General features: G+C 44.5%; 1 protein-coding gene across 3 annotated transcripts in view; it reads right to left on the bottom strand.

Moving 5' to 3' along the window:
• The window catches only part of Pfkp (phosphofructokinase, platelet), a 61,946-nt gene extending 52,040 nt beyond the window's left edge, over positions 1 to 9,906 (bottom strand). The window contains exon 1 of one of the 3 annotated variants that reach the window (XM_051194787.1): positions 9,637 to 9,906. In XM_051194787.1, the coding sequence (XP_051050744.1) occupies positions 9,637 to 9,748 (112 nt within the window). In that variant the 5' untranslated portion in view covers positions 9,749 to 9,906. The remainder of the gene's footprint in view (positions 1 to 9,636) is intronic. The other 2 variants (XM_051194786.1, XM_051194788.1) reach the window with 2 other exon arrangements.
• Between the last annotated feature and the right edge of the window lie 16,307 nt (positions 9,907 to 26,213).

Here is a 26,213-nt window from a genome sequence, read left to right as displayed (position 1 = left end):
TTACTTTTTGTGTTTAATTGACATATTGCAGACTGGTGGCAGAGCCTACTTTGTCAGGGCTGCCAGAGCCCGGCACTGGCCCTAACTGCAGTAATAGGGACAGTGTTCTTATAGAACTGAAACTAATTAAACATAGAGACAGTGGTGTTGCTGTGAGGTGGGGTGTGTGATTGAACAGAGGTGCAATGGAAAAAAAGGGAGGACATGTCATTAGCAGCTTCTCACTAAAGGACAGGGGAGACAAAATAGCAGCAAGCTCACTTCTTCTTGAGGCCAGAGTCTTTCATCCAAAGGCCGTGCAAGGAAACATTAGGTAAATCTTTATTCACCTCCTGCTATGAGGCCAACCTCCCCTCTTGCAAAGGCTGACTTTGAAACTCTGGCTACACTTAAACTGTGAGTCATAGTAAAGACTATTAAGAGCTAGGCACACTCATTCAACCATTGCCCATGATCTACCGGTACCTAGTAACAAACCTATGTACCATAAAGTAGTACAAACATTAACTATCTCCTAGTAAAACTAATCAAGACCAAGAAAAACAATCTGTCTAATAAAATCCAACTATTTGGGCTCATCCTTTCACCATCTTTGAGATCAGAAGAGAGCACCAATCTCCTAGCTTAAGTCTTTGACAGCACATTTCTAGTCCACAGTATTTACAGTCATTCTCTTATTAATTTCCTACAGCTAAAACCTCTGGGGAAAAAGAAAGCCAAGTGGCTCAAGATGGCTACTACTTTGTCAAAGAAATGAACTTGAGGGGCTGGAGAGATGACACAGTGATTAAGAACGAGTACTACTTTTCCAGAAGACCAAATTTTGGTTCCCAGCACCCATGTAACTCTAGCTTTGGGGATCCTACACCATCTTCTGGCCATTATAGGAACCCCCCCACATACATATGGCATTCATTCACATAGGCACACACATATACAGAAATAAAACAGAAAGATCTGTTTTAAAAAGTAACATAAAGCATGCCCTGTTATTCTTGCTACCGTAGTTACTCATTAAGCTCTGTTGATAGGGAAGGGGTGTGGATGGAGGGACAAAACCCAGGAAAAGCCTAGCTCCCTCAATTATCAAGCTGGGAGATACTCTGGCCTCAAGTCCAAGAGTCAACCTCATAAGAGTTCAGATAAATCTATAAGGATGTCCTCATCTGTCTGGCCATCACATATACCCCATACATGTGGATTGATTGTCTACTCTTTGCCAGGGTCTGTTGAGAGACTTTGCTGATGTAACAGCAGGGGATCCTGGCCTTCTAGAGCTCAGTGAAGACAGGAGGGGGCAAAGAGCAGTAATCTAAGTACCAACAGTGCCCACCAACAGGATGTGGGAATTCAGCTCCATGGGAGAGGACAATCTGGAGACCCTGCATTTGACCTGCCAAGGGAGTAAATAAATGAATGAGGGGCTGATTTGATGGTTCTGTGGATAAAGGATGGACACAACAGCATGCATATGAAAACCCAGTGCTGGGAAGTGCCCAAGAAAACAGGTGGAGGGGAATTGTGGGTTAGCCAGTCTAGCTGAATCAGTAAGCTCAAGGTATGTTATAAAACAGAGTAAAGAAGTGATTAGATAAGGTCTCTGATGTCCATCCCTGTCTTTCACAGGTTTCCACACAAGCAAGAGCACCCACACATGAATGCACACATAAAGAAAGACAAACACACACACACACTGAATAAACAAATTAGTAGCAAATAAACACATTAGAGCTACTATTAAAAAGGCTACTATTAGAGCTACTATTAAAAAAAAGATGATAAGGAGAAAACTGCCAAGCAGAGTGGTACAGGGTACAGGTACAGGTACTGGGTGCGTGGAAGGTTCAGGAAGCACAGTAGTGGTTAACCAGGATCTTTGCTCAAGAACCATGTTTGAGAAAGAAACTGAAATGGAAGAAGTTAGCCAAGCAGACAGCTGGAAAATACATAGGCCCTAAAGCTAGAGGGTTCTGAGAGTGTGAGCTGTCCCAGTGTTCACAGCAAATACTAAGACCACTGTCACCTGATCCCTGCTTATACTCATAGCTTCCATACAAGCATGTAGAGTTCTTTTTAAAAATAAGTTCTTTCCCAATTTAGTGTGTGTATGTGTGCCTTTGATCAAAGGAACTATACTCACCCACTATCATCTCTTATCCTCTTCCCTCTCTCACCAAAGCCCTTCCCAAGTTCCCTTTCCTACTTTTCATGTGTGATAAATTTAATTAGAGATCTCTGTAAGAACATGGATGGGTGGGTATTTGCTTGAGTAAGGTCAAAGTATCAGTAGCTATAACACTGAAGAATATGATCCCTGCCGCATCCCCACCCCCCCCACACACACACACTTTCATTGCCTGTGACTCCTCTGGGGGACTTATGAGCTGCACTCCCATGGATGATGTAATGTAGATGGGCCCACCCTTGTGCATGTCTTGTGCAGTTGGACGCTGTGACGGCCAGCACATGTACAATAGCTCATCATGACTGCCAGAGCAGTTTGCAACACCCCTCTCATCTCCAGTCTCTCCTTTCCCCTGAGACATACCTTCTGGTCACATGTGTCTTGCCCAAATTTAAATGTGCTCTATAATGGCAATACAAGCAGATTCCAGTCTTAATTCAGAAAAGAAAGCATCGATAACCAATGTAATACTTATGCTGTAAAATACTGAATTACGCATACAATTATCTCACCTCTTTGCATTACTTTGATTAACATGGCTACTATATCAACAATTACCTACAAAATATAGGCTACCAATTCAAACCTTATTCTTTTTTTTATTGTTAAATATGCCAATATTTACTTTTTTTAAAATAGTACTTCTTCTTTTTTTTAATTTTATTTAATTTTATATAACAGTCCAATTAAATGAAAACAAACATTTATACACAATATTTGGGAATTTGGGCGTCGTTCTTTCCAAACTACTTCCTGCTGGTAAGGGGCACTGTCTTGGGGGATTCGAAGAAGATTCAGATATCCTGGCTGTAGTCTGTAGGGCTGTTTTGTCCAGCTCAAAACACAATATTTGGGAATTTGGGCGTCGTTCTTTCCAAACTACTTCCTGCTGGTAAGGGGCACTGTCTTGGGGGATTCGAAGAAGATTCAGATATCCTGGCTGTAGTCTGTAAGGCTGTTTTGTCCAGCTCAAACCTTATTCTTAATGGACAGAGATGCTCTTGAAACCTACTCATTAATGTGTGCTATATAACTAGGTCCTTATTAAACACTGGATAATTTTTCACTGACTTCTTTTCTCCCAATTTATTTGTTACTGTTACAAGTACATTTATTTGTTGCTGTTACAAGTACATTGAAAAGAATGTATTCTCACAAGCCTTCCTATACCTACCTGTGTCCAAACCTACTCAAAAGTCCTTCTCTCCCTTCCTAGGCTGTTGTGTCCACAGTAACATCCCATCAGTCACATGCTCTGCCCTGCCTCCTCAAGCCTCGATCTGTGACTTGCTCCTGTTTCTTCTGAGTCACTGAACTCTCTGCTGCTCCAATCCACAGAGTGACATTTATCAGAGGCATCATGGCTCCCCAGTTCTAAATCTACACATAGCCTGTGTTGAATAGTACCTACCCAAGACCACTTCTTCCCATCCCCCAAGAGGGCTCTGACTCCCTGGCCTTGGGCTACTTCCTGATGGCTCCTTCCAGGCATTTCAAAGTTCTGCCGGCCTTTGTTAAAAAAAAAAAAAAAAAGCTCACACTCCTGCCTCCATCCTGGTATAGGCTCCTTCTTAGCTGGAAGCTGCCTCTGAGAACACAGACCATTGGTTCAAGGTTCACAATGATATAAAGGACTCCACGATTCTACCTAAGGCTTCTCATATTCCACAACTTGTCCCTGGGTGGAATGGAATGGTCATATAAGAGCATAAACAATCTGAATATAAGTAATCCAGATTTGAAAAACACCGGACAGAATGACTGCTTGGGGCAACTACATGCCCACCCCTTTCAATTATTTCTAGTCACATCTTTAGATAATGGACCCTAAGTTATGGAATCCTCTCAGTCACAATGCTGATCACTAGGCTGATGTATTAAGGAAATTTCCTGGGAGCCTGGGTTTACAAGCAACAGCCCCATTAATTCCTGAATCTTGTGTGGTCCATAACACACCTGGGGATGGAGGGAATATTAGGGAACATTTCCAGCCTTTCACAGACCTACTCTATCAGCATGGGCATCTTCACAGCATCTTCCAGGTGGCTGTAAGCACACCCACCAAGGATGGACAAGGTAGTGAATGGGTCCTCCCAGGGCAGTGCTGTTAGAAGCCCAGAACTGTCCAGCCTTTCCTCTTTGGCTGTGCATCCTACTTCTGCCTGAGGATGTTAGCAGATACGGGGTTGTGGGGGAACACAGACTGGGGGTATGGAAAGGAAAGGAGATGGAACATTCTGACTGTTTCACCTTACAAATGAGAAAGCCTCTGTTGCCTTTCTAGTAGATAGAAGACAGGGCCTACAGATAAGTCTGAGTCTAGGGAGACTGTTCTGCCAATCTAAAGCTTCATCCATCCAGACAGGCACAATTACTGTATTCCAAAGAAAATACAAGGTGTCAAAGCCCGGTTGTGAAGAAGAATCCAGACTCCTCAGAGGGACTTGGTAACAAGTAAAAATATAAGAGCAGTCAAAGCTTGTTGATGAATGTATTCAAAACATGACTCAGCTATTTACTGAATCCAACCAGCCACCTGCTCTCCATCCCTGTGGCTCTACTGATCATGACTGTGTGGTGATTGTGGTATTCTGACTTCTGTCTTCAACATGTGGTGACCTTATTTCTAATTCTGATGGCTTCTGACAGCAAATCTATACATCAAATCTTCACAGCCCCACTCCCTGGATAAAAGGCTTCTTCACAACCAAAAGCTGAGTTCACTGTAACCAGAGGAAAACATGCCTCAGGTTTTTATGTCATTTACTTACTTCTTCTGGAAAGTCAACAAAAATATCTAGCTTCCAAAAGGTCATAGGAATATATGTCACAGAAAATATCTGCCCTTATAGAAAATGATACACTGGGGCTTAGGGAACAACCCAATTGAGACCACTCTCGTGGCATGAGCAAAGCTCTGGTTTAATCCCCAGCACCAAGAAAACAAACAAGCTAACAAACACTATCATACAAAGCCCCTCCTCTATGATAGGCTCAACCTATGTTTTTGATCTAATGATTATTTTAACCTGGGAGGATTCACTCAAAGAGCATATAAGCAGAGTTTTAGGATAGCAAGCACATGTGCTTCTGAGCTTTGTCCATACACATAGACACACATGCAGCTGTGTGAGGTCACAGCTCTTTTCACAAAATCTTTTTTGAATATTCTGGTGTCCCATACAAGCACAGCTATGGAAGAAAGGGCCCAAGCAGGGCTCTCATTTGGGTGTCGAATGGATGTAGACTTGCATTGATATTTTCTGATTCTTAGGTCTTTCAGAAAGCAGTCCAAGAACTCAGAAGTCCATCTATAAAAATGACAAAAGTTTTTACACAACCTTGCACATCCTCCCATACGCCTTAAAGCATCTCTGCAAATGGAATGCAAATGGTTATTATTATGCTGTATTGATTGGGAAGTAATGACAGCGAAACAAGGTCAGGGATATTTTAGAAATACATGCTCAAGCCATGTTTGACGGCATTTGCAAATGTGAAATCCACAAATACTGAGGGCAGAGAGAAAGTGTAAAAGAGAGGAACCAACTCAAGACCTAGGCCAAGTCTGTGGGCATCTCCGGCTTCTAATTTTAAAATTCTTTGCAATTACTAGTTGTTGCTAGGTACTGCTCAAAGGCTGGACAAGTAATCTTGATTGGTGAGGGTTTAAGTTATCTAAGACAAGTCAAATTTACTCCCTGTCACTTTCCACTGGGAATTCCAGGTGGGAGGCAGCCAGCAAATATCACATTGTTTGCCTCCCTCCATGCCACACGTTGTGGCTATGGTTGCAATGGGAACTATGTCAACTGCACACTGTATCCGTATCCCATCTACAGTCACAAGTTCTGGCCCTGACACTCTATGAGCTTCAGTAAACCAGTTCATCTGAAATGTCAATGGCTCATGCATCAGATGGGGTTAATTTGGCACCAAGAGTACTTCAGCCTACCACATAAGCAGTCTTTAAAGGCTAGTCATTTCCACAGAGCCTGGAGAATCTCAGACCGTATTTTGTAAATATTGTATTAATGTTGATGTCGCCTTAGACAATTAAACCACTGAGCCTACCCTAAACAGGTACCATAAATTCTGACTGATTTCAGTGCCACCTTACACCAGACGAAGGAGGCCACATTTTTTTAAAACTTAATACGTTAGTTTATTTGGGTATGTGGGAGGGGTGTGAACAGACCACGGTGCACATGTGGAAGTCAGAGGACAGGACAGTTTGCGGTCCTCAGTTTTCTCTTTCCACCACGTGGGACTCAGGATTGAACTCACCAGCCTTGGCAACAGGCATATTTACTCACTGAGCCATCTCAGCATCCTGCCATAGTATACCTAAAATCATTAATCATTTTTATCCAGGAAGTAATACTGCCTGAAGGTGACCACTTGGTCATCATAAACTTGCCTATCTAGCAATGTGGAGTTCATTTTAGGCTACTGTGACATTAATGGTGAATTTTCAGTTTCATTTTATAATGATACAATATAAATTCCTTTGGAAAAAGAAAGTCTTCTGCTGTTTTGTTTAAAAAAAAAAAAAAAAAAAAAAAAAAAAAAAGCATTTACCTGCTCTGTTAACAAAGTTGCCCAAAGAGGAGATACTGTATACTTTTGAGAAAGCTGGGCTCTATTCACTTTTGAGCAATAACTCAGCCAGTCTTACTGAGATCCCATGAAGACATGGTCCAGTAAAGAGAATTTGGGAATGAGATTTCATACAGCATCATTTAAATCCTGCTGTCACCAGGTATGAGCCCCATGGCCTTGCCTAAGTTACTAAAGTTGTGTCTTTTTGTACCTCGGTATCTTGGGAATCATGTCTTGAGGCACAGAAATGAGAACTGCAAGACAGAATATGTACTGTGCTAAATATTGGCCATTTCAGCACAAAAATCATACTATCATTCTGTCAGTATAAGATTTAAATTTGCCCCCTGACCTCTCCCTAAGAGCAAACCCTTGACTCAGGAAAAAATCAGGAACCGATGAAGTCAAGATGAAATTGTGAAAGAATAAGGGTACAATAAACACCATCCATTCCAGGACTAGCAATGCTAAGTCCTCTGAGCAACTCAGGAGAATTTTCCAGGGAAAAAAATGTATCACAACAAAGCATTGCTGTTTACACAGTTCTAAGAAAAAACAGGCAGAGTACCCATTCAACTGGCTAGGACTCGAGGAATAGCTGAAGTGTGACAAGACAGTGGATGTCCCTACTTAGTGGAGATCTGCCATGTTCCATGGACCTGACACTATAGTAACCCAGGGATGTTTAATTTGGCTCTGAACCTATCTTTTTTTCCACTGAAGAGACAGCAAATGAATTTAAAAATCAGATTCCCTACTTCTCGACTGTGGTAGATCCAAGATAAGCAGAAAAGAAAATGGAAGTTTCTGCCAAATACCCTAGAATTTCACACAGTTGTACACAAGCTAAATATTTCAGGAGACGTTTTTTTGGACAGGAATTTCAAAAGGATAAGCCATCATTTCTAGTTGATCCGGAGTGTTAATTCTAAAACAAAACCGTTTACCACCTCAGCTTGCAGCCCTGGGGGCCATAAGCCTCTTCCTGTAGTGGCAGTTTCTTCTCTGGGTACCTAGGGTAAGATCTAAAGTACTTCCTGCTTTGCTTTAGCATGGTTCTGTGTAAGGATGCAAGTACCTTTGAAGCCCTTCCATCTTGGTGCTAACCACTAGCTGTCCTGGCTGCCCCACAGATGGATGTCTTCCGGCATTTAAATTTGGGTAACTCTGGTGAGGCTGTCTGACATCTCAATTTGCTGTTTTTTCAGGCTCCGGTGTATCATAACATTCTCTGTCTCTGGGAAAGCGGCCCTCCATGAAGAAGTTTTGTAACGAGGATCTCCTTACTAAAATACTAATACTGCTTCAACCCTGCTTTTTGGGGAGGAAGGATTGGTGCGGTGCCTAGAGTGACTGATGTTGCCATTGGCGCCTTTAAAATAATGGGAGGGAGAGCACTGGGGACCCCTCCTCGCTGGGCAGACACAGTTTCCAGTGAGTCTGAACCTAGGAGCCTCAGAAGCTACAGGAATGTGAGCCGGTGTGGGAGACCTAAGCACACCGGAGGCGACGGGCCCAGCATCACGTAGGCTCCCAAGCCGGGCGGGGCGGTGCCCTAAGCCCCAACCTGCGGCACCGGCGCCGGCCCCGCCCCGCTCAAGGGCGAACTGAAGGTCACCCGTAGGGTGGGCGGAAGGCAAGGAAAACGGGCTCCAACCTAAGCCTTCCTTCTTGTGCTGGCTTAGAACCAGGGAAAATAAAATGTGACATTTGGACTCACCTAGGGCAGAGGGAAGAACGGAAAAGCAAAAGCAAAACACAGCTCAGGGAACTGTCTGCTGTAGGTGCTAACCTCAAGGCTTGAAAAGCATTTATGCTTCTAGACGGTGTCCCCATCTAGTAATCAGCATTGGAATCTCCACTGCCTGGGAACCCCAGTCTCCCTCAAGTGTACGAAGATGATCGAGAGGCCGGAGGGGGGAGCTTGATGTGGCCACCCCCATCGCATTTACAGCTTAAATATTGTTTATCAAGTTCACGCATCCTGGAATCTGGTCTCTTTAGTTCTGAAATTAACCTCGCCATTGGGACAAAAGGGAAGATTGGAGCTGGTGCTCGAGTGAGTGCCGGTGACGTCCCGACCCGGAGTCCCCGCTTCCTGGTATTTCCCTTCCTGGGGAGGCTGGCGGGGAGGGCCTAGTGACCCATTTTAGTTTACAGTTTTGTCTCGAGCAGGAAGGCGACAGAAAACCTTTTAAAGGATCACCCTAGTGAAAACACGAGGCGCTGTCTGAGGGTCAACGCCACACCCAAAGGGACCCCTGCGCGCCCCCAACCGTGCTTCCCGCAATGCAGCAGCAGGGACGCCGCGTGGGAGGCGGGACTTGACAGGAGGTGCTGCGGGGACCCCGCTGCTTTTTCTAGATGCCCAGAGACTAGGGTGGGGCGAATGCTGTGGCATCTGAGTAGTCGCCCTGTACCTAATTTCAGGAAAGAACACCTGCCTCTATCATAAGACCCAGAGTCTAGACGACCCCATTGGCTAGCTCAATTAAAAAACCTGTGGATGGAAAAATTATTCATCTTGCGAATGAAGAATCCTTCAACCATATACTACATCCTCTGCACCTCACTCGCCAATGGGACTCCACCATCTATGATCGCTACTCTGGCACCCCAGTTGTTCTAGCTTAGGGCTAGCTGTTCTGCTCAGGGTCACCGGTTCGCCTCGGCTCTCATACGTCATTTTAACCCTTTCCTCTTCTTTTCTCCCAATTCCACATCACCGAACGGTTCTCCCCAGCTCTCCCTCTCTTCCCACCCGGGTTAACCTCTTCTGTAGCCCTCTCCGTTCGTCCTCCCCTTCCACCCGGCCCAAGAGGCAGTCTAGAGAGCCAATAGGCGCGCACCTTGGGCATCTCCGCCGCTGGTCAGGACACCGATAGCTTTGCCATCCCCAGAGAGGTGCTCCAGGTATTTCGGTAAGGAGATACTGGAGCTGGAGGAGTCCTCGTCGCCCATGGCGAGATCTAGAGATGCCGACAGCTCCCGCTCCGGTGCTCAGTAAGCAGTGAAGACCTGGCCCACGCGTGCCAGCCTTGGAACCGCTGCCCCGCCTGCATCTGTAGGAGCCACCCACGCTCCTCCAGAGAGCCAATAGGCGGCGGAAGGGGCGGGGCTCTCGCAAGGGCGGGGCCTTTAGGGTCTAGGATTCCAGCAAGCTGCAGGATGGACGTGGAGGGTAGGCTGGTACCGCGAAGTGATAAGGATGCGGCGCCGCTGGCCCTGAGAGGTGGAGTCGGATGTGCCATCTCTCAACAGGGGATAGAGGGATCATCGCCCGGTGTAGAGCCGGTGGATGGCAACGCAGCTGTGGAGATGCTTCCGCAAGTGGGCGCTGAGCCGGCGGGCCCACCACGTGGGCGCCGAGGCTCGTGGCGGGCCCATTACCCAACCTGCTCTAGCTGTTAGGGTGGCGGTTGAAGAAGCCCAGAGATTTTTCCACCAACTGAGGCACGAGCCTTGATTCCATCCGGATTTTTCCCTGGCCTGAAAGATCAGGGAGCTTCAGCCTTTTTGTTCAGAGTCCGGAATCTACAGGATCGCCCAGGTTTCACCTCCCTTCCAAAATGAGGAAGGAAAGATGTGTGAATAGATCAAATTGTGTCGCTGATGGTAGAGAAGGGACTGGGTGTAGAAAAGGGTCAGAAGGCCATTCTTAGACACACCCTCAGCAGGCAAGCCTGGATTCTGGATAATTCCAAAGAAACCCAAAAAAGATGCAACAAGAAAGGTTTGGCAGGTGTGATAAGACAGATATTTCTCATCCAATGGATGCCCTGTTCTTGCTTTACCTGAAGGTTCTACTAGAAACTACAAATGCTAAAATATAGATATATCCAACCTGTAGTTGATTATTAGTTGTTTTGGAGGTCCACTTCCTGCTAATTTCTGTGCTGTCTTGGAGCTTAATCTCGAAAGGCATGCAGGTTCCTTCAGCAGTCACCCCAAGAATAAAAGCTCAGAAGCAGCCAAACTGGATGGCCCTCAGAAGAGGTGGCAGCACTGAGCCTCCTTTCTGTGCAAATGACACATGTTGAATACATAGAAAAGCGGGAAACAAGATAACAAAACTAAGCAAAAGACAATGCAAGGAAAGTAAATTAGTCTTTTTACTTTTAGGACAACCCTGGGGGGGGAGTTGGAGGGGGAATGGAGACACACATATCTTCCAACTCACTCTCTAAGCATCAAACATTTAGAGGAAAAACAATCAGCTGTACACAGGATGGATAAAGTCTGATCTCTTCCTTCCAGAATCAATTGAGCAATTCCTAAACTCCCATCATCAACAGGGGAAGTTGGCCATTATCAGGTCACTCCTCTCACTTTCCAACTTCTGAGAAAGCAGCCAGGAAATATATATTTGAACAGGTTCTCTAGATTACTCTGATGAGTGTGAAATTCACTGGCACAAATCTGATGGCTTGATAATGGATTGTTCCTGAGTATCATTCTAAAAGGTGCCTTGAAAGCAGTGTGGGATGCCCTTGACCTTCCAAAGGCAGTGTGTAGCTCATGGCCCAAGGGGGAGCTACAGGAATTTTAAAACCTGCCTTTCTAGAGCAGACAACACTCTAAATCAATATCTCTCAACCTTCCTAATGCTGCAACCTTTTAAAACAGATCCTCATGTGGTGGTTTCCATCCATAAAATTACTTTCTTTGCTATTTCATAACTGTAACTTTGCTACTGTTAAGAATCATAACATAACTATCACATTTGCAGGATCTCTGATATGTGACTCCTATGAAAGAGACATTTGACCCCCAAAGGGTGCCCATGGCTTCTGGCTGTGTTCTCGTAAGATAGAGCTTCTTTCTCTCCTCTCTGCAAGCTTTGGGTATTGGCTCCTCACACCTGTGATGACCATGACTAAGCTTATATTTCTTCATACCCAGTACATACACCCTTCTTTGGGCTTCCTCATCTCCATTCTGGTGTTTCTATTATTCCAGATATACAGGCCAAAGCCTTGGGGGGTAATTGTAAAGTTCTGGCATTTAAGACTATGAGGACATCATGGAGTGTTGTGGTCTGCTCATTGCCATGTTACCAACTGGACTGTACAAGTGTTAGTGCCCCAGTCTAAGCAGCAGCTTACTTTCTGGTCCCTACATCCTGCCCTTCCTCTACCTTCCTACTGTGTATCTTCAACACAGATGTCAACATGCATCCATTGAAATGTAATTTAGGGGTTAAAATGATAATGCACTAAAGTGCTTGCTTTTTGAACATGAGGACCTGAGTTCTATCCCCAGCACAGTGCAAAAGATGTGGGCACAGTGGCACAAAATTGTAGTACCAGCTCTGGGAGACTGAAATAAAGAGATTGGGGGGGGTGGCATTCAGGACAGTCAGCCAAAGCAAAGTGGAGGACATCCTAGGGACTAACTCAACAGAGGTAGCCCTAACACACATGCAACTGCACATATATGAAAATGCACACATATACACTTGCAAAAATTTGTTTTGTTTTGTCTGTTAAAATAAGCTCAGGGCCTTGTCCATGATCCAGTGATGCCTGTTCACGCAGAGTGAGAGCTTTCCCTCCTATTGGGAATGCATCCAGCTTCCCTATCCACTGACACTTTGGCTGGCCTGGTTACTCTTCTAAGACCCTCAGTCCCTGCTCTTCCCTGAGGCCCATCCAGCCTCTGTACCTGCTCTTTTCTGTTGCAGAAACTCTCCTCTCCCACACTTGCCTTGGAGCCTTAATTAAGGTGACCTTCATTGTGAGGTCTTCCAGGATAGGCCTTTTGGAAACTGGCTTCAACACAGAAGCCTGTTTTCTTTTCCTCCAAAGGACCAGTTAGCCAGTCATGTATACCTCTTGTTCACTGCACCTGCTTACTTTGGATTTTGGCAGGTTTTTTTCCATTGGACTCCAAGTGCTATGAACTCAGTGGACTTTGTTATTCATAACTGTTGTCCTGGATCCTCCAACAGGATCCAGACAACCCATGAGCATATGTTGAATGAATGAGTGGAGTGAATGAATGAATTGATTAGTGCATTTATCTCTCACGGAAAGGAGAAATGGTGCTCTACCTATAAATGTCACCGGTCATGGCTGAGGAGATAGATTGGCATACACCTGGCAGAAGCAGATGTATTCTCTCAACATGTGGCTTTATCTGTGCCTCTGACAACCACATTCCACAGGCAGTGGCTCTTTATGGACTATTAAAGATATTTCACACATTTAGGGATACTTCTGGCTTTCTTTTTACATCAGTTTCCAGTCTTGGAATCTTCCACTTGTGTTTCTCCACCACCATATTCTCTTACGTAGGAATCATTTCAGGTTAAAAGAATCGATGTAGGATGGGATGAAGACAAGAGCAGGGTGGGGCAGGACTCCAAAGCTTCCTCTTCTTCAACACCATCCTTCCCCTCCTCACTTGAGTTACCCTGCATGCCTCAGTGCAGGCACATCAAACATGGGTAAGCCACACAAGCATTATAAAAGGCTATGGTTGCTAAGGAGAGTCCCCTTGGCTCCCAGCTCTGCCCTCCCATCAGTGGGCCAGACTTCCTAGGAACCAGACTGTGCCTCCACCCTGCTGACCTGGTTCCTCCTCTTCCAACCATCTGGTGGACTTTTGACCCCTCTGTAGCCGACACCATACAGGCACTCTCCCTGGCATCTTGCCTTTCCCTCCTCCTCATGTCCTCATCCCTTTTCTTCAGAATCTAGGGAAGTTTAGGAAGAAAGGAAACCATGTGCTAGTCTAGAAATTTTTCCTTCAACCCACTCCTTCCCTACCCATTTCCTTTAAGACCCCTGCATCTTATTTAGTTGTTAAACTTTAAGTTATGTGTTTGGATGTTTCTCAAGCAAGTCTATGATGCACTGAAACAATATCTAGAAATTGGAATGAAAGGAAATCAAGACATCACATTATTTTTGTAAAGCATCTGATCATTTCTTATTTTAATTTCTCTAGGCCATTGCATCAGTGATGTGTGCTAAAGACTATTTTGAAGAATAGCTTTTTCTTTGCCTTAGTACTTACGTCAACTAACAGAGACTACCTTTTCTTCCAGCACCCAGTGAAACAAGGAAGCAGCAGTGAGCAGGTGTTAAAGTAAAAAGGAGGGACTTGCTCTTTCAGGACTGCCTACTGGGTATTTTGGTAATAACTGGTGTTACTTAGAAAATGCAGAGTGAAAATTTATTGGAAAGTAAGTTACATTTTTTTCAACCGAAGCTATAATAAAGGACCTTTTCAATCTATAGAAATGTATATTCCTGATAGTGGTACATGCCAGTGTACCTGGGTCCAGCTGGGGATTTTAACATGTTTCAGTCTAAGCTTTCAGGGATTCTGTGAGAAGCCATAGTCTTCTTCCTCTGCCCAAAACCCCTATTCACTTGTCCACTGCTGCTGCTGAGAATGGCAAATGAGAAAGGAGAAGTTAAGAATGGACAGAGCAAATGCCCAGCCATGGGGGGGGGGTGGAGGTCAAGTGAGGACATCCCAGTTCTCTGTCAGTGGCTAGGATGCCCTGGTAGCCTCAGAGCTGGTGGACTATGAGCCAAGCCATGGTGAGTTCTGGATTTGGAGACAATTCTGTTCTGAGTGTGGGGGCCAATCCTGGAGGCATGCTCTGATTTCATCCCTCTGTCTTTCCTTGAGTTGTATTATTTGACAAATGGTCACTTCATAGCTCTATCTGTTTCTATGGCTTAAGAAGTTTTAATTTGAACTCTCCTTGGGAACAGATTATCTTGATCCTTACACACACACACACACACACACACACACACACACACACACACACCCCTCCCCGTCTCTCTGTCTCTGTCTCTCTGTGCCTCTCTCTCTCTCTCTCTCTCTCTCTCTCTCTCTCTCTCTCAAGCTTTCTACCACAATGAGCCATTCCTTCAGGGCTTTATACCTGTAACACTGAGCTACTGCTACTCTGGATCAATTGTAGATCACTTTTGTCACTTAATGTATTTTGGAGTCCCTGTGATTTGTCCTCTATCTGTCTACCTGCCATAGAACCCATAACCTTTCTGGAAACTACTTTTCTTTCACAGCCTAAGGTCATGATGAGAGGGTCTGGCCAACCTGGCCCATTTGGGAGGTGAATCATCCCCTGTTCTGACCATGGATGGGCACTGCATACAGCACTGTGTATTGCCTTATTGCCAATCATACTAAGAACTGGAGGGAAAGACAATTTCTGCATTTATTTGAATGTCAGAGGAAATTTGCATAGTGTAGCCAGAGAGAAGAGGGAGAGAGAGAGAGAGGGAAGGGAGAGGAGAAAGAGGGGAAAAAAGAAAACATAGGAAGAAAGACAGAGGGAGCAAAAATTCCTAGAATTTCCTCCCCCAATCAAGTTTCCATTCTATTTTTGTATTTCTAATAATAGAAATATTTTAAAGTCATCAATTCTTCTTCCTTCCATATAGTCTCACTGAAACCTCTGGAAAAAACACCTAAATTCAGCTTCTCTGAAATGTCTCCCTGACAGGCCATCAGTAGATTTTCTAAACAAGTAAAATGAAAAAAAAAATCTACCTGCTTCTACTCTTTTCTCAGATTTTCAGTTTTGCACGATACTTTCTTAATACTCTCTCTTAAAACTCTCTCCCAACCCAAGTCCCCCATAAATGAAACCAAATTTCTTGATACATTCTATTTTTATTACTCTGGGTTACTAATTCCCACTTCCCACCTCCCAGAGCTTTCTGGACAGAAACTCATTTGGGAAACACACTGGGAGCAGCAGCCTGCTGTATTTCAGGACTCAGTAGGCATCCTACACAGGCTCTTTCCAATAACCTGGCCACTGGAGACCCACGCCAGCCCAAAGCTCAGTTAATGTCCTGGGAAGGCTTTCAGAATGTGGACTGAAGTATTGCAACTGGTCAGATTCACAGTGGATAAGAGGTCAGCTTCAAGACTATAGAACACAAGTTGTGGTGATAGCTTGGTCTGGGTAGAGAGCTTGGCTTGCATGCAGGAAGTTGTGGGTTTGATCTCTAGCAATGACTAAAAACTGATGTGCTTACCTGTAACTTTACACTCAGAAGGTATAGAAGATGAAGGCAGGAAGGTCAAAAATCTCAGGATCATCCTTAGCTACACAATAAGTTCAAAACTAGCCTGGACTGCATAAGAGCCAATATCAAAACAAAACACAACACAGAGTGCTTGAATGTTGTAAGCTGACTTTCTCCTGGTCCTATAGCATGAAATCCTCAATATTTGTTCTCTCTTTTATTTTGCACATTTCTTTCCAGGCCTTAATAAGTCATCTGGTTCTGCATGATCTCCCAGAAAACAGATTTATCACCCAAGGTCCCTGTTGTCACTTGGAATCCCTGTTTTCATCCAAGTGCTACTTGGAATCCCTGCTACTGACAGTGTCTGGAGAAAAGAATCTGAACAGAAATCACCTTGAGCTATTCTCAAATAAGACTTTTGCCCCCTTCAACCAAAGGCTTCTGAGATGTAATACCTCCCTTCTGCAAATCCCTGACACCTGCTTCCTGTTTGTCCCTAACACAGTTGTCATCACAGATTTCCCTGCTGAAGCTGCTACTTAAGGCATGGTGTCCTTCTAGACTACAGTAAGATCATCATACTTCACATAGCCCACAAGAAGGACTAATTGATAGATGGACCTTCAGCTGTTGAGCAACAGAATTGGAAGGTTTCCTGAGTCCTGACACTGCCTCCCACCCCCGCATTAAGTCACGTGCAAGAACACCAGAGTTCCCTGTGTTACTAATATTATCTTGTGTCAGTTTTTGTCAGTAACTTCAGCTTGATAGGATCAGTACCTGCTTTTAGCAACAGCAACAAGGGTATTTTAGAGCCTTCTATAAATTCTTGATTTTAATAATTTTTACTTCTTCACCATTACCAAAATCATCACCACCACCACCACCATCATCTTGTTATCAAGTGATACAGAAGTTAAGGCAACATCCTGTTGCCATGTAGCTGCAGAGAAAGGGTAGTGGAGAATTACCTTTAACTCCAGGTCCTCCTGTCTCTACCTCCACCCCCAAGTGCAAGGATTAAAGGCTTGTGCTGACACAGCTAGTTTATCTAGTACCTGGGATTGAATCCAGGCCGCCAGGATCACCAGATAAGCATTCTACCCACTAAGCTACATCCTCAGTCTGTGATTTTTGTTTGTTTGTTTGGTTGGTTTGGTTTGGTTTGGTTTTTTTGGTATAGCTTTGGAACCTGTCCTGGAACTAGCTCTTGTAGACCAGGCTGGTCTAGAACTCACAGAGATCTGCCTGCCTCTGCCTTCCCAGTGCTGGGATTAAAGGGTGTGCCACCATTGTCAGGCGCGTGTTATTTTGGTTGTGTGTGTGTGTGTGTGTGTGTGTGTGTGTGTGTGTGTGTGTTATGGCATATAAAGTAATGAGTTTCATGATGTCATCATATATTATATAGACAAACCTTCTACCTCTGACCTAGCATTATTTCACTATGGTTTGCTCTAAGTCAATTTCTCTCCCACTGCTATTCCTTATGTCCCTCCTCTAGCTGTCTCTAGTCCCTCCCCACAGTTCTGTTTTCTGCTTTTATGATGGAGCCATCTTAGTGACAGAACCAGACAGTGACAGAGCATGTGGAAGTGTTTAGCAGTAGAGCTCTGACCTGGACAGAGACAAGATACCCCTGAGTCTACTGGTGGGTTCTCCCTTCTCTTTATTATACTCAGAAATGGGTTTTGAAAAAAATCCTCTTCCAATGTCCTAGGACCCTCTCATTCTAATGTTTTGTATCTTCACCGCTGTGGAATATGTCTTCTGTCCACACAAAGCTGTTGTTCCTATGTCTGCCTTTCTGTGGCAAGGGCACTAAATAGTATCCTCATGCAATACTCTCCCCTGCCCAGTGTCTGAGCCCTAACTTGCTACTGTCAGCTGCTCTTCCCCGTGACTCAGAATTTGCACATCGTCTTGGCAGAGGCACTGTGAAGTGGAAGCCAGCTCTGCAGAGGTGGGGTCTGCAGCTGCCAGTTGGCCTGGTTTTCTGTAGGGGCTGGGTGGCGGCATGAAGATGATGCTAGATGAAGAGTGGGTAGAATCCTGACATGGTTTCAATATTCTCTTTTGTCTGTTTACAAGGCTTTCCCCCTCCAAGTACTGATCTTGTATATTTCCTTCCTTCTTTATTGTTTTTGCGTGTCCGTGTCTGTGTACATACTTGTTTGCTTGTGTGTACACACACCAGTGTGAAGAGCAGAGGTTAACACTGTCTTTTTCTACTACCACTCTCCACCCTATTCTTTGAGGTAGAGTCTCTCACTGAAACTGGAGCTCTCCACTTCAGCTGGACTGAAGGATCAGCAAGCCCCAGGGATCCCCTTTGCCTCCTCCATGCTGGAATTCCAAGCATGCAATGCTGGTGCCTGCCTGCTTTGTTTCTGGGTTTTTTGTTTGTTTGTTTGTTTTTGTTTTTGTGACAGGATAATTTTATGCAACCTTCGGCTAGCCTATAGTTTATTGCCCTCCTGTCCAGGTGCTGTGATTACAGGTATATACCTGTGTCCCACCTCCACCCCTGAAGTTTGAAGTTGTTTTTTATGACAGGAAAAATATGAGTGAAGAGGCAAGGCCTAGGGCTTTGGTAATAGGTGAGGTTTCAGCCTCATTGTCTGTGGGCTGCCTGGATCGAGATACCGAGGTCAGCTTGTATTTTTTGCTGGGCTTCCTTATATGGGAGGTAAAAACCTTTTCTCCAGACCTCTGGAGAGCAGGACTATGTTACTCAGCTCAGATTGCTATAACAAAATAACACAGGCCACTGTCTTCAGCAGCAGATAGTTTTTGGGTTTTGTTTGTTTGTTTGGTTTTTAAACAATTTAAAGTGCAGTTTTCTTTGAAATAAAGTTATGTCTCTGGGCATTTTCCCATCCCTCCCTTCCACCCCTTCCCAGCTACACTCTCTCAACCCCCTCCGATGTTCTCCTTGATTCTCAAGTTGACAGTTTCTTTTCTTTGATTATTATTGTTACATGCATATATATGTGTGTATGTATGTTTGTGTAAAATATATAAATACAACCTGCTGAGCCCATTTTTGTTGTTGGTGTGTATGTGGTTCTAAAGTTGACCACTGCATTGAACAACTGCAGTTGACAGTCAATGACAGAGCTCATCTTGGGGAGTCTAATTCACTGTCCATAGTCATTGGTTGCCTGCAGGTCTTTGTCTAGGAGTGGGACTGTGAAATACCCCTCCTTCTACATTGACATATTTGTTGTGCTGGCTAGTTATGCCAACTTGACACAAGCTGTAGCTATCTTAGACGAGGGAAGCTCGACTGAGAAAATGTCTCCATGAGACTAGGCTGCAGGCAAGTCAGTTGGGCGTTTTCTTACTTAGTGACTGTGGGTGATGCCACCTCAGGCTGGCAGTCCTGGACTCTATAAGAAAGCAGGCTGAGCAAGCCATGAGGAGCAAGCCAGTAAAGCAGCACCCTTCCATGACCTCTGCATCCTTCCTGCCTCCAGGATCCTGCCCTGTTTGTGTTCCTATCTTGATTTCCTTTGATGATGGACTATGGATGTGGAAATGTAAGCCAAATACTCCTTCCTCCTCAACTTGCTTTTGGTCATGGTGTTTCATCACAGCGATAGGAACCCTTACTCTATGATTCATGTTCACTGATACTGTCATTGTTCCAGCCTTGTTTATGCAGCTCTTTCTAGAAGAGATTATTCCATAATAGACTTCTTGGTATTCTGGCTCTTAAAATCTTCCCCACTACACACATTTCTTTGATGTCCCCTGAGCTTTAGATGCAGGAGCTGTGGTGTAGATGTATCCATAGAGGTCAGGCTCCCCAAGGTCTGTTGATCTCTGCATTGTGCGCAGGTGTTACATAGCAGATAGTGATTGCTCATGGCCTCAGGGCTGGCCTGTGAACTCAGGATCTCATTCTCTTCCTAGATTGTATATGGCTGTCTCCTCTGTGCATGTGTGTGTGTGTGTGTGTGTGTGTGTGTGTACATGATGGTTGTGCACCAATATGCTTTCATTTGTGCATGTGTGCTAGTTTGCAGGTGTGTGTGTATGTGTGTAAGCTTGTGTTTGCATGTACATGTGTATACATTCATATGTGAGTGAGTGTATACACACATATGTATACATAAGATGGAGTTTGTGTGAATGTGTGTGCTTGAGATAGTGAGAGTGTGTGCATCTCCATCTGTATCTTTTCTCACCTCCAACATTTACAGAAGTCCACTCACAGCCAGAAAACAGGGCAGAAAACAGAATGAAGAGAGTAATAATTAACCTGGATAAGATAACAATTCTCAGCCCAATCTGATTAGTTTCTTGGAAACACGAAGGTAATCTGAGAACTATTCAAATTAATGAAATCCAGTAAAGGCCAATATTCAAAGCAATCAATACCTTTAATATACCAGCAATAGCCAGACAGAACAGGGAAGGGGGTTCTACTCACAGCATTACTGGCCTTGGCAGAGATGTCCTTGAATAGCTCTAGCATGGATGTCCATTGGCTGTCTCCTGGCTGTCACATCCTCCTGTGACACTCCTCACTCCTTTCCTGGGGCCTCACACTGGTTCCTGAGTCAGGCAAGAGCTGCCTCTCCTTTTGTGTTATTTTCTTACATGTCCTCTAAATCTGGCTCAGACACATTCATTCTTCAAGTGCTCTGGCTCAGGTGCTGCGGTGTCTGGCTTAGGGCTGCCAAGGCTTGGCTTCCTGGCTGAGTCTGCTTCTGCTTTGGCTTCAATATTTGGACTCAACTGGGAGAACATTCTTTTAAAATAAGAAAAAAAATTCTTTGAAGTAGACAACTCCCCCACACACACCAAAAAAAAAAAAAAAAAAAAAAAACAGTAAGATGTGTGATGTGATGTGTGTGTGTGTGTGTGTGTGCGTGCGCGTGCGTGTGTGTAGGAGCTTAAGCAAAATTATTTGTATCTCTTACTTTCAGGAATGGGCCATCATTATTAGCTTGCATTTCCCATTAGTGACTTCAGCCTCCCAGCCATGCACCAGCCTATATTTTCTAGGAAGCAGGGATGATTTTAAGATTCCAAACTGTTGTCAGGGTCCGGCCCTTCTCTCTCGGAATCACCTCTTGTATCTTTGATATAGCAACTTTAGATGCAATGTCATTAGAGCCATGTCAAGCTTAAATGTCCCTAGCATAAAGGAGCAATGACAGATAGCAGAGGTGACCAGGTTATATGGAAGTGTAGCAGACCATTCAGCTGAAGCCCTAGGGACTAAGCTAGTTTCCTGGAAATGGTGACCTGAGGAATGAGCTGGACAGTAACGGTGCACACCTTTAATCCCAACACTCAGGAGGCAGAGGCAGGTGGATCTCTGTGAGTTCTAAGCAAGCCTGATCTATAGAATGAGTTCCAGAAAAGCCAGGGCTACACAGTGAAATCCTGTCTTGAATAAGAAAACCAAACAAAATAAAAAACAAGACAAAACAAAAAAACAACCTAACAAACAGAAGGTGTTCGAAAGGAGAGTCTTATGTTTGGAAGCTTTAAGAAAGCAGACAGTGTGTGGGAAGAAGGTTCAGTTATGTCGTACCAGGAATCAACCTGGACAGGTATGGAGGAACAAGGAGAGAGAAACAGGGAGGAGGGAGGGAGAGAGAGAGAGAGAACTAGTGCTTAGCAGGTGGAAGGAAGAGGTGGCGGGGGGAGGCACAGAGAAAGCAGGCGGCCTGACAGGTTCCCCATCAGCAAGAACCTTTGAATTTCTTGCTAGGACAACACAGGCTCAAGTTTGAAATCAAAGATGGCAACACTCTGGCCCTAGGAAGATAGGGCTTCTCTAAGTCAGGAGTAACTTGCAAAGTCAAGTCAGAGTCTGCCTGCTGCAGCCTCAGGAAGGTTAGGGAAGAGCTCCTACTCAAATTCTTCAATTAGATGCTGTCATCATACATGCCCACTTCTGTTCTTCCGGCCACAAAAGCTAACTTCACTCTTTTCAATGAGCTTAGACATTAGTGGAGACCTTGCTTCCTAACAGGACACTATCAAAGCCATCTTGGTGTGATGGCTGGCAGGAAAAGGCCAGTTTCTGCCACAGGACCTCCCTTTGCCTGGATCAATCAGTAGCTTAGTCACCCTGGTGCTGCCTAGACTTCCTTGTATGGTCAGACAAGTAAAGCAAGAGGGTGGTGCTGGATGGCCTGACCCTGGGCTTCCTGCTGTATCTGTCTGGGTTGCTTTGGGCAGATTCCAAAGAGCAGACAGCCTGGGGAGGAAGGGAGAAGGGCTCTTAAAATAGCCCGGGCTCTTTTCCCTTTCTTACAAAAATGAGCTACAGCTAGAAGCTCCATGGGGCCTTGGAGGAGTCAGTGCCGGCTGGAAGCATACCCTTGTTAGTGGGCTGTACACATTGTTTCACAGCAGTGAGCAATATTTTCTGCTTAAGTAAAAAATTGTAGTAGAACACCACATATCTGAATATGGCACAGTTACTGCCAAATGAAACTTTCTTATGTGTGCGTGAAATCAAATTCATTTCCATGTGTGATTATTATCTGCATTATTATTATCATTATTGAAGCTCTGGGGATTGAACTCAGAGCCTCACACATGGTAGTGATTCATGTGTATGTGTTCATGTGTGTGTAAGTATATCTATGTGTGTGGGGATTTGTGCACATAGAGGCCAGAGGGCAACTTCAGGGTTTGTTCTTCAGAAGCTGTTCACCTTTCTCTTTGAGACAGTGTTTCTCACTGGCTCACAAATTTCTAATTCAGTAAGGCTCCTGGGCAATCAGCCTCAAAGAGTCACCTCTCCCTGCCTGTCTGTCCAGCACTTAGATTACAAGCTCCTGGATTTTTCCTTTTTTCTATGTCACACTTTGTTTTCCTGTATAAGAAAGTGGGGAGGGAAAAAGACAAGAAGACAAGACATAGTTTTCCCTCCATTGTGGGAGATAGGGTTTTCTTTGTAGCCTTGACTGTCCTGGAACTCTTTATAGAGTAGGCTGACCTTGAACTCAGAGATCTTCCTGCCTCTGCCTCCCAAGTGATGTGATTAAATGTGTGTGCCACCATGCTCAACTACATACTCTAACTTAGAGAAATAGGAGGTCATTAGGTTGAGCCTCAGACCTCAGAAAGAGGGCGGGGATGTTATTTGAGTGTATAAAAACCTGGAGGAGTGTCCATAGCTTTGGAAGAAGGCATAGCCATCTTTTCACTGGTGTCCTTTCCTCTCAAGTGACAGGAAGGCAGATGGTGGTAGCTGCACAGGGGCATGGAAAGCAGATTCCCTTTTGTGGGATAAAGGCAGCATTTCCAGCTGCAGCTGTCTGTGCCTCAGGCTCCTCGGACTCCGGTGCTGTTGCATCTCTCTGGGGCAGAGATGTCCCTCCATGCCAGGCATCTCCCTGAGACAGTTCCATAAGATGGAAGAGTTTTCCTAACTGATCAGTCTTAGAGTTTCCACAGTAGAAAAACTTTCAGTGAAAAGTATCCACAAATAAAATCTTCCATTTAGCACAGTTACTGACAACTCATGCTGGTTAAAACCCAAGAACCAGACTGCCCCCATTTTAGACTTAAAAGCCATTTTTTTAAAAATAATATTTTTTTTCTTATTGGTTGTTTGAGAATTTCACCTCATGCACTCTGATGCCCCTCATTTCCCAGTCCTTCTGTGTCTGCCCTCCACCCTTATAGCCTCCTCCACAAAAGAAAAAGAAATTACTTCACTCCTCTGACTTCCTGGCCTCTTTGTCGATTTCTTTAATTACTTTCTTTTTCATTTTTCGAGATAGGATTTCTCTGTAGCTTTGGATCCTGTCCTGGAACTCACTCTGTAGACCAGGCTGGCTTAAACTCACAGAAATCTGCCTGGCTCTGCCTGCTGAGTGCTGAGATTAAAGGCTTGTACCACCACCACCCAGATATAAGTCACCTTATAGTAACAACAATCTAGGTCCATTCCTGTTTATGATTAGACTTCTGTTTCTTGAGGATTTGGCTATGCCCACCTGTAAGCTTAACTGCAAATTATTTTGTACTGCATGTTCCAGGAATGGCAATCCTGTCTTTGTTTCAAAAAGTTGTTTATAGCCATCTTTGTAACATTACCCTTGCTTCAAAAGGTTGTGTGACCATGCATGACTGACTACCTTGTTGTGAGTACCTGTTGTGATCACCTTGTTTTGATCACCTATTATGTTCTGCTCCTGTATCCCTGCCTATTTTCCATCATTTTGTAAGCCCCTTCCTCTGAACTCTATAACATCCGTGTCTTCTTCACATCCAATGCTGACCTCTCAAACTCTACCTTAGGGGGCGGCAGCCAGTGTATAGGAATAAAAAGGTTTGTGTTAATTAATTGCTTGCTTTAATTAATTTGGCCATAATTTCGGTGGGTGGTCTTTCCCCTCCTGTATTTGGGATTAACAAGACAAAACAAGCTTCTCCCAGTGTCTCACAATGTCTTCCCTGGGATGTGAAAACTAAGCTAAGACTCATTTTTCTTTGGGGGGGAGTCTACCTGAGAACTGAAGTCATCTATGGGATGACTTATCTGTTGTGGGCCCATTTCTCCTCTGGTTAGGACTATAGTACTCAGGTCATCCATCCCTGACACCCTCTTCCTACCATCACTGGAGGGAGGAGAGGACCAGTCCTCTTGTACCACCAGTGGGGCAGCCAGCTGGAAGGGTGTAAGAGGTGGGTCCCTTTTGGTTCTAAATAAAAATACACTTGGATAAATGTATGTACAACTATACAGAACACTGGATTATTATACAGATGTTCTGGGGTCATATAGCAGATGAGACTGGTGGTACAGGCAAGCCAAGTTTCTGTAGGAGTGAAATAGTGAGTTAAGAGTAACCACAAGACTAGTGTTACAAGAGGCAGAAAGGGGGACTTAGCAAGGGTGTAATTTACAGTGACAAGACAGGAGACATTTCTAGTCATTGTCTCCCAAGGTAATAATGGTTTCTGGAAATGAACAAGCAGACAGGGTAGGAGGACATAGCTGTTGGAAATTCGACTCCTAACCCTAAGTTTTTTTGAAACTGACTTTAAAATAGGTCCAGCAGTCTTGTCCCAGCTCAGTCTTGGTGTAATTTAGGGGGTGCATTCCCTGAAGCACAATAAAAAGGTCTGGTGAGGCAGGGACCCCCTTAGGAGTGGAGTCAGTTTCACTAGAGCCCCTCCCCACCCCAGGTTGGCAAATACTCATCAACAGCCTGATCTTTGGCTCCCATTTACCTGGATAGGGAAGAGGGTAGGCAATCAGTTTATCCAACTGGCCTATCTGGCTAATAGAGTGGGGGGAGGTCAGTACAGTCTGCTTTGGATGTTAAACAGACCTCCTGCCACCACAACTACCAACACATACACGCACACACACACACACACACACACACACACACACACACACACACACACACCACATTCAGTTAAATACAATTTTATTCCCCAGGTGGATCCACAATCCAATTTAAATGTGGGGTTTACTTGCGGGTACACAGGATTACTAGTCTCAGGAGCAAAGGTTGGAGCAATCCCTCAGAGTTCCCCTCCATACAGATCAAAAGGTGGTATCATTTGGGCTCGGTGAATATGTGGCAATGTCTACACATATCCATTTGGTACGGAAGTATTATTTCTCCTCTTTGTTAGATTGTGACCTTTTATCTGGGGACTTTTTTAAAAAAAAAATCATCTTCCTGTCTGTTCAATGTTTTCATAGTCCTATGGGACACTAGAAGGCATTCCCTACAAGCCTGCCAGAAATTAACTTCCATTGGTGATAGTGGGAAGCTTTAAGTTTCATGGGATCAATTTTAAACATGGGTTTATTTTGCCCTTTAGTTCAGTTAGTGTCTGCCAGGATTTTTTTACAGCTCGGAAGGAGGTGAGAGTAAAGAGTAAGTACTCAGACTAGCCGCTTTAAGTGAGGCTATGTAACCAGACAAGAGTCCTATTTGTGACCGAGTCTTAACCTAAGTGGATGTGGCCCAGGTGAGATGGTCCATTTCTCATTCTGTTCTGGAACAGGCTTGACACAGGAATGATGGACCCAGGCGGGGATCCTGTCAGCCTTGACTACAGTCTGCATTGTCAGCATGGTAGTGTTAGGTCCTTTCCAGGCAGGTGTCAGGCTTTCTGAAATGTCTTGATGTGCACTTGATCCCCAGGTCAGATCTAACGAAGAGGTGCCGAGGATGAAAAAGGATGGGCTTCTTTAACTGTGTAATGCCTGCAGTCTGGACCTGTTGGAGAGACTGCAGTGTCTTAGGGTTCCTATTGCTGTGAAGAGACACCATGATCACAGCAAACCTAATAAAGGAAAAATATTTAATAGGGGTGGCTTACATTTTCAGAGTTTAGTTCATTTTCATCATGGTGTGACATGTTGGCATGCAGGCAGACATGGTGCTAGGGAAGTAGCT

The sequence above is a fragment of the Phodopus roborovskii genome, unplaced genomic scaffold, assembly GCF_943737965.1.
Source record: "Phodopus roborovskii unplaced genomic scaffold, PHOROB, whole genome shotgun sequence".
NCBI classification, from domain to species: domain Eukaryota; kingdom Metazoa; phylum Chordata; class Mammalia; order Rodentia; family Cricetidae; genus Phodopus; species Phodopus roborovskii.
Note: the sequence above shows the minus strand (reverse complement) of the source record. Positions and strands in the feature narration are given on the sequence as shown.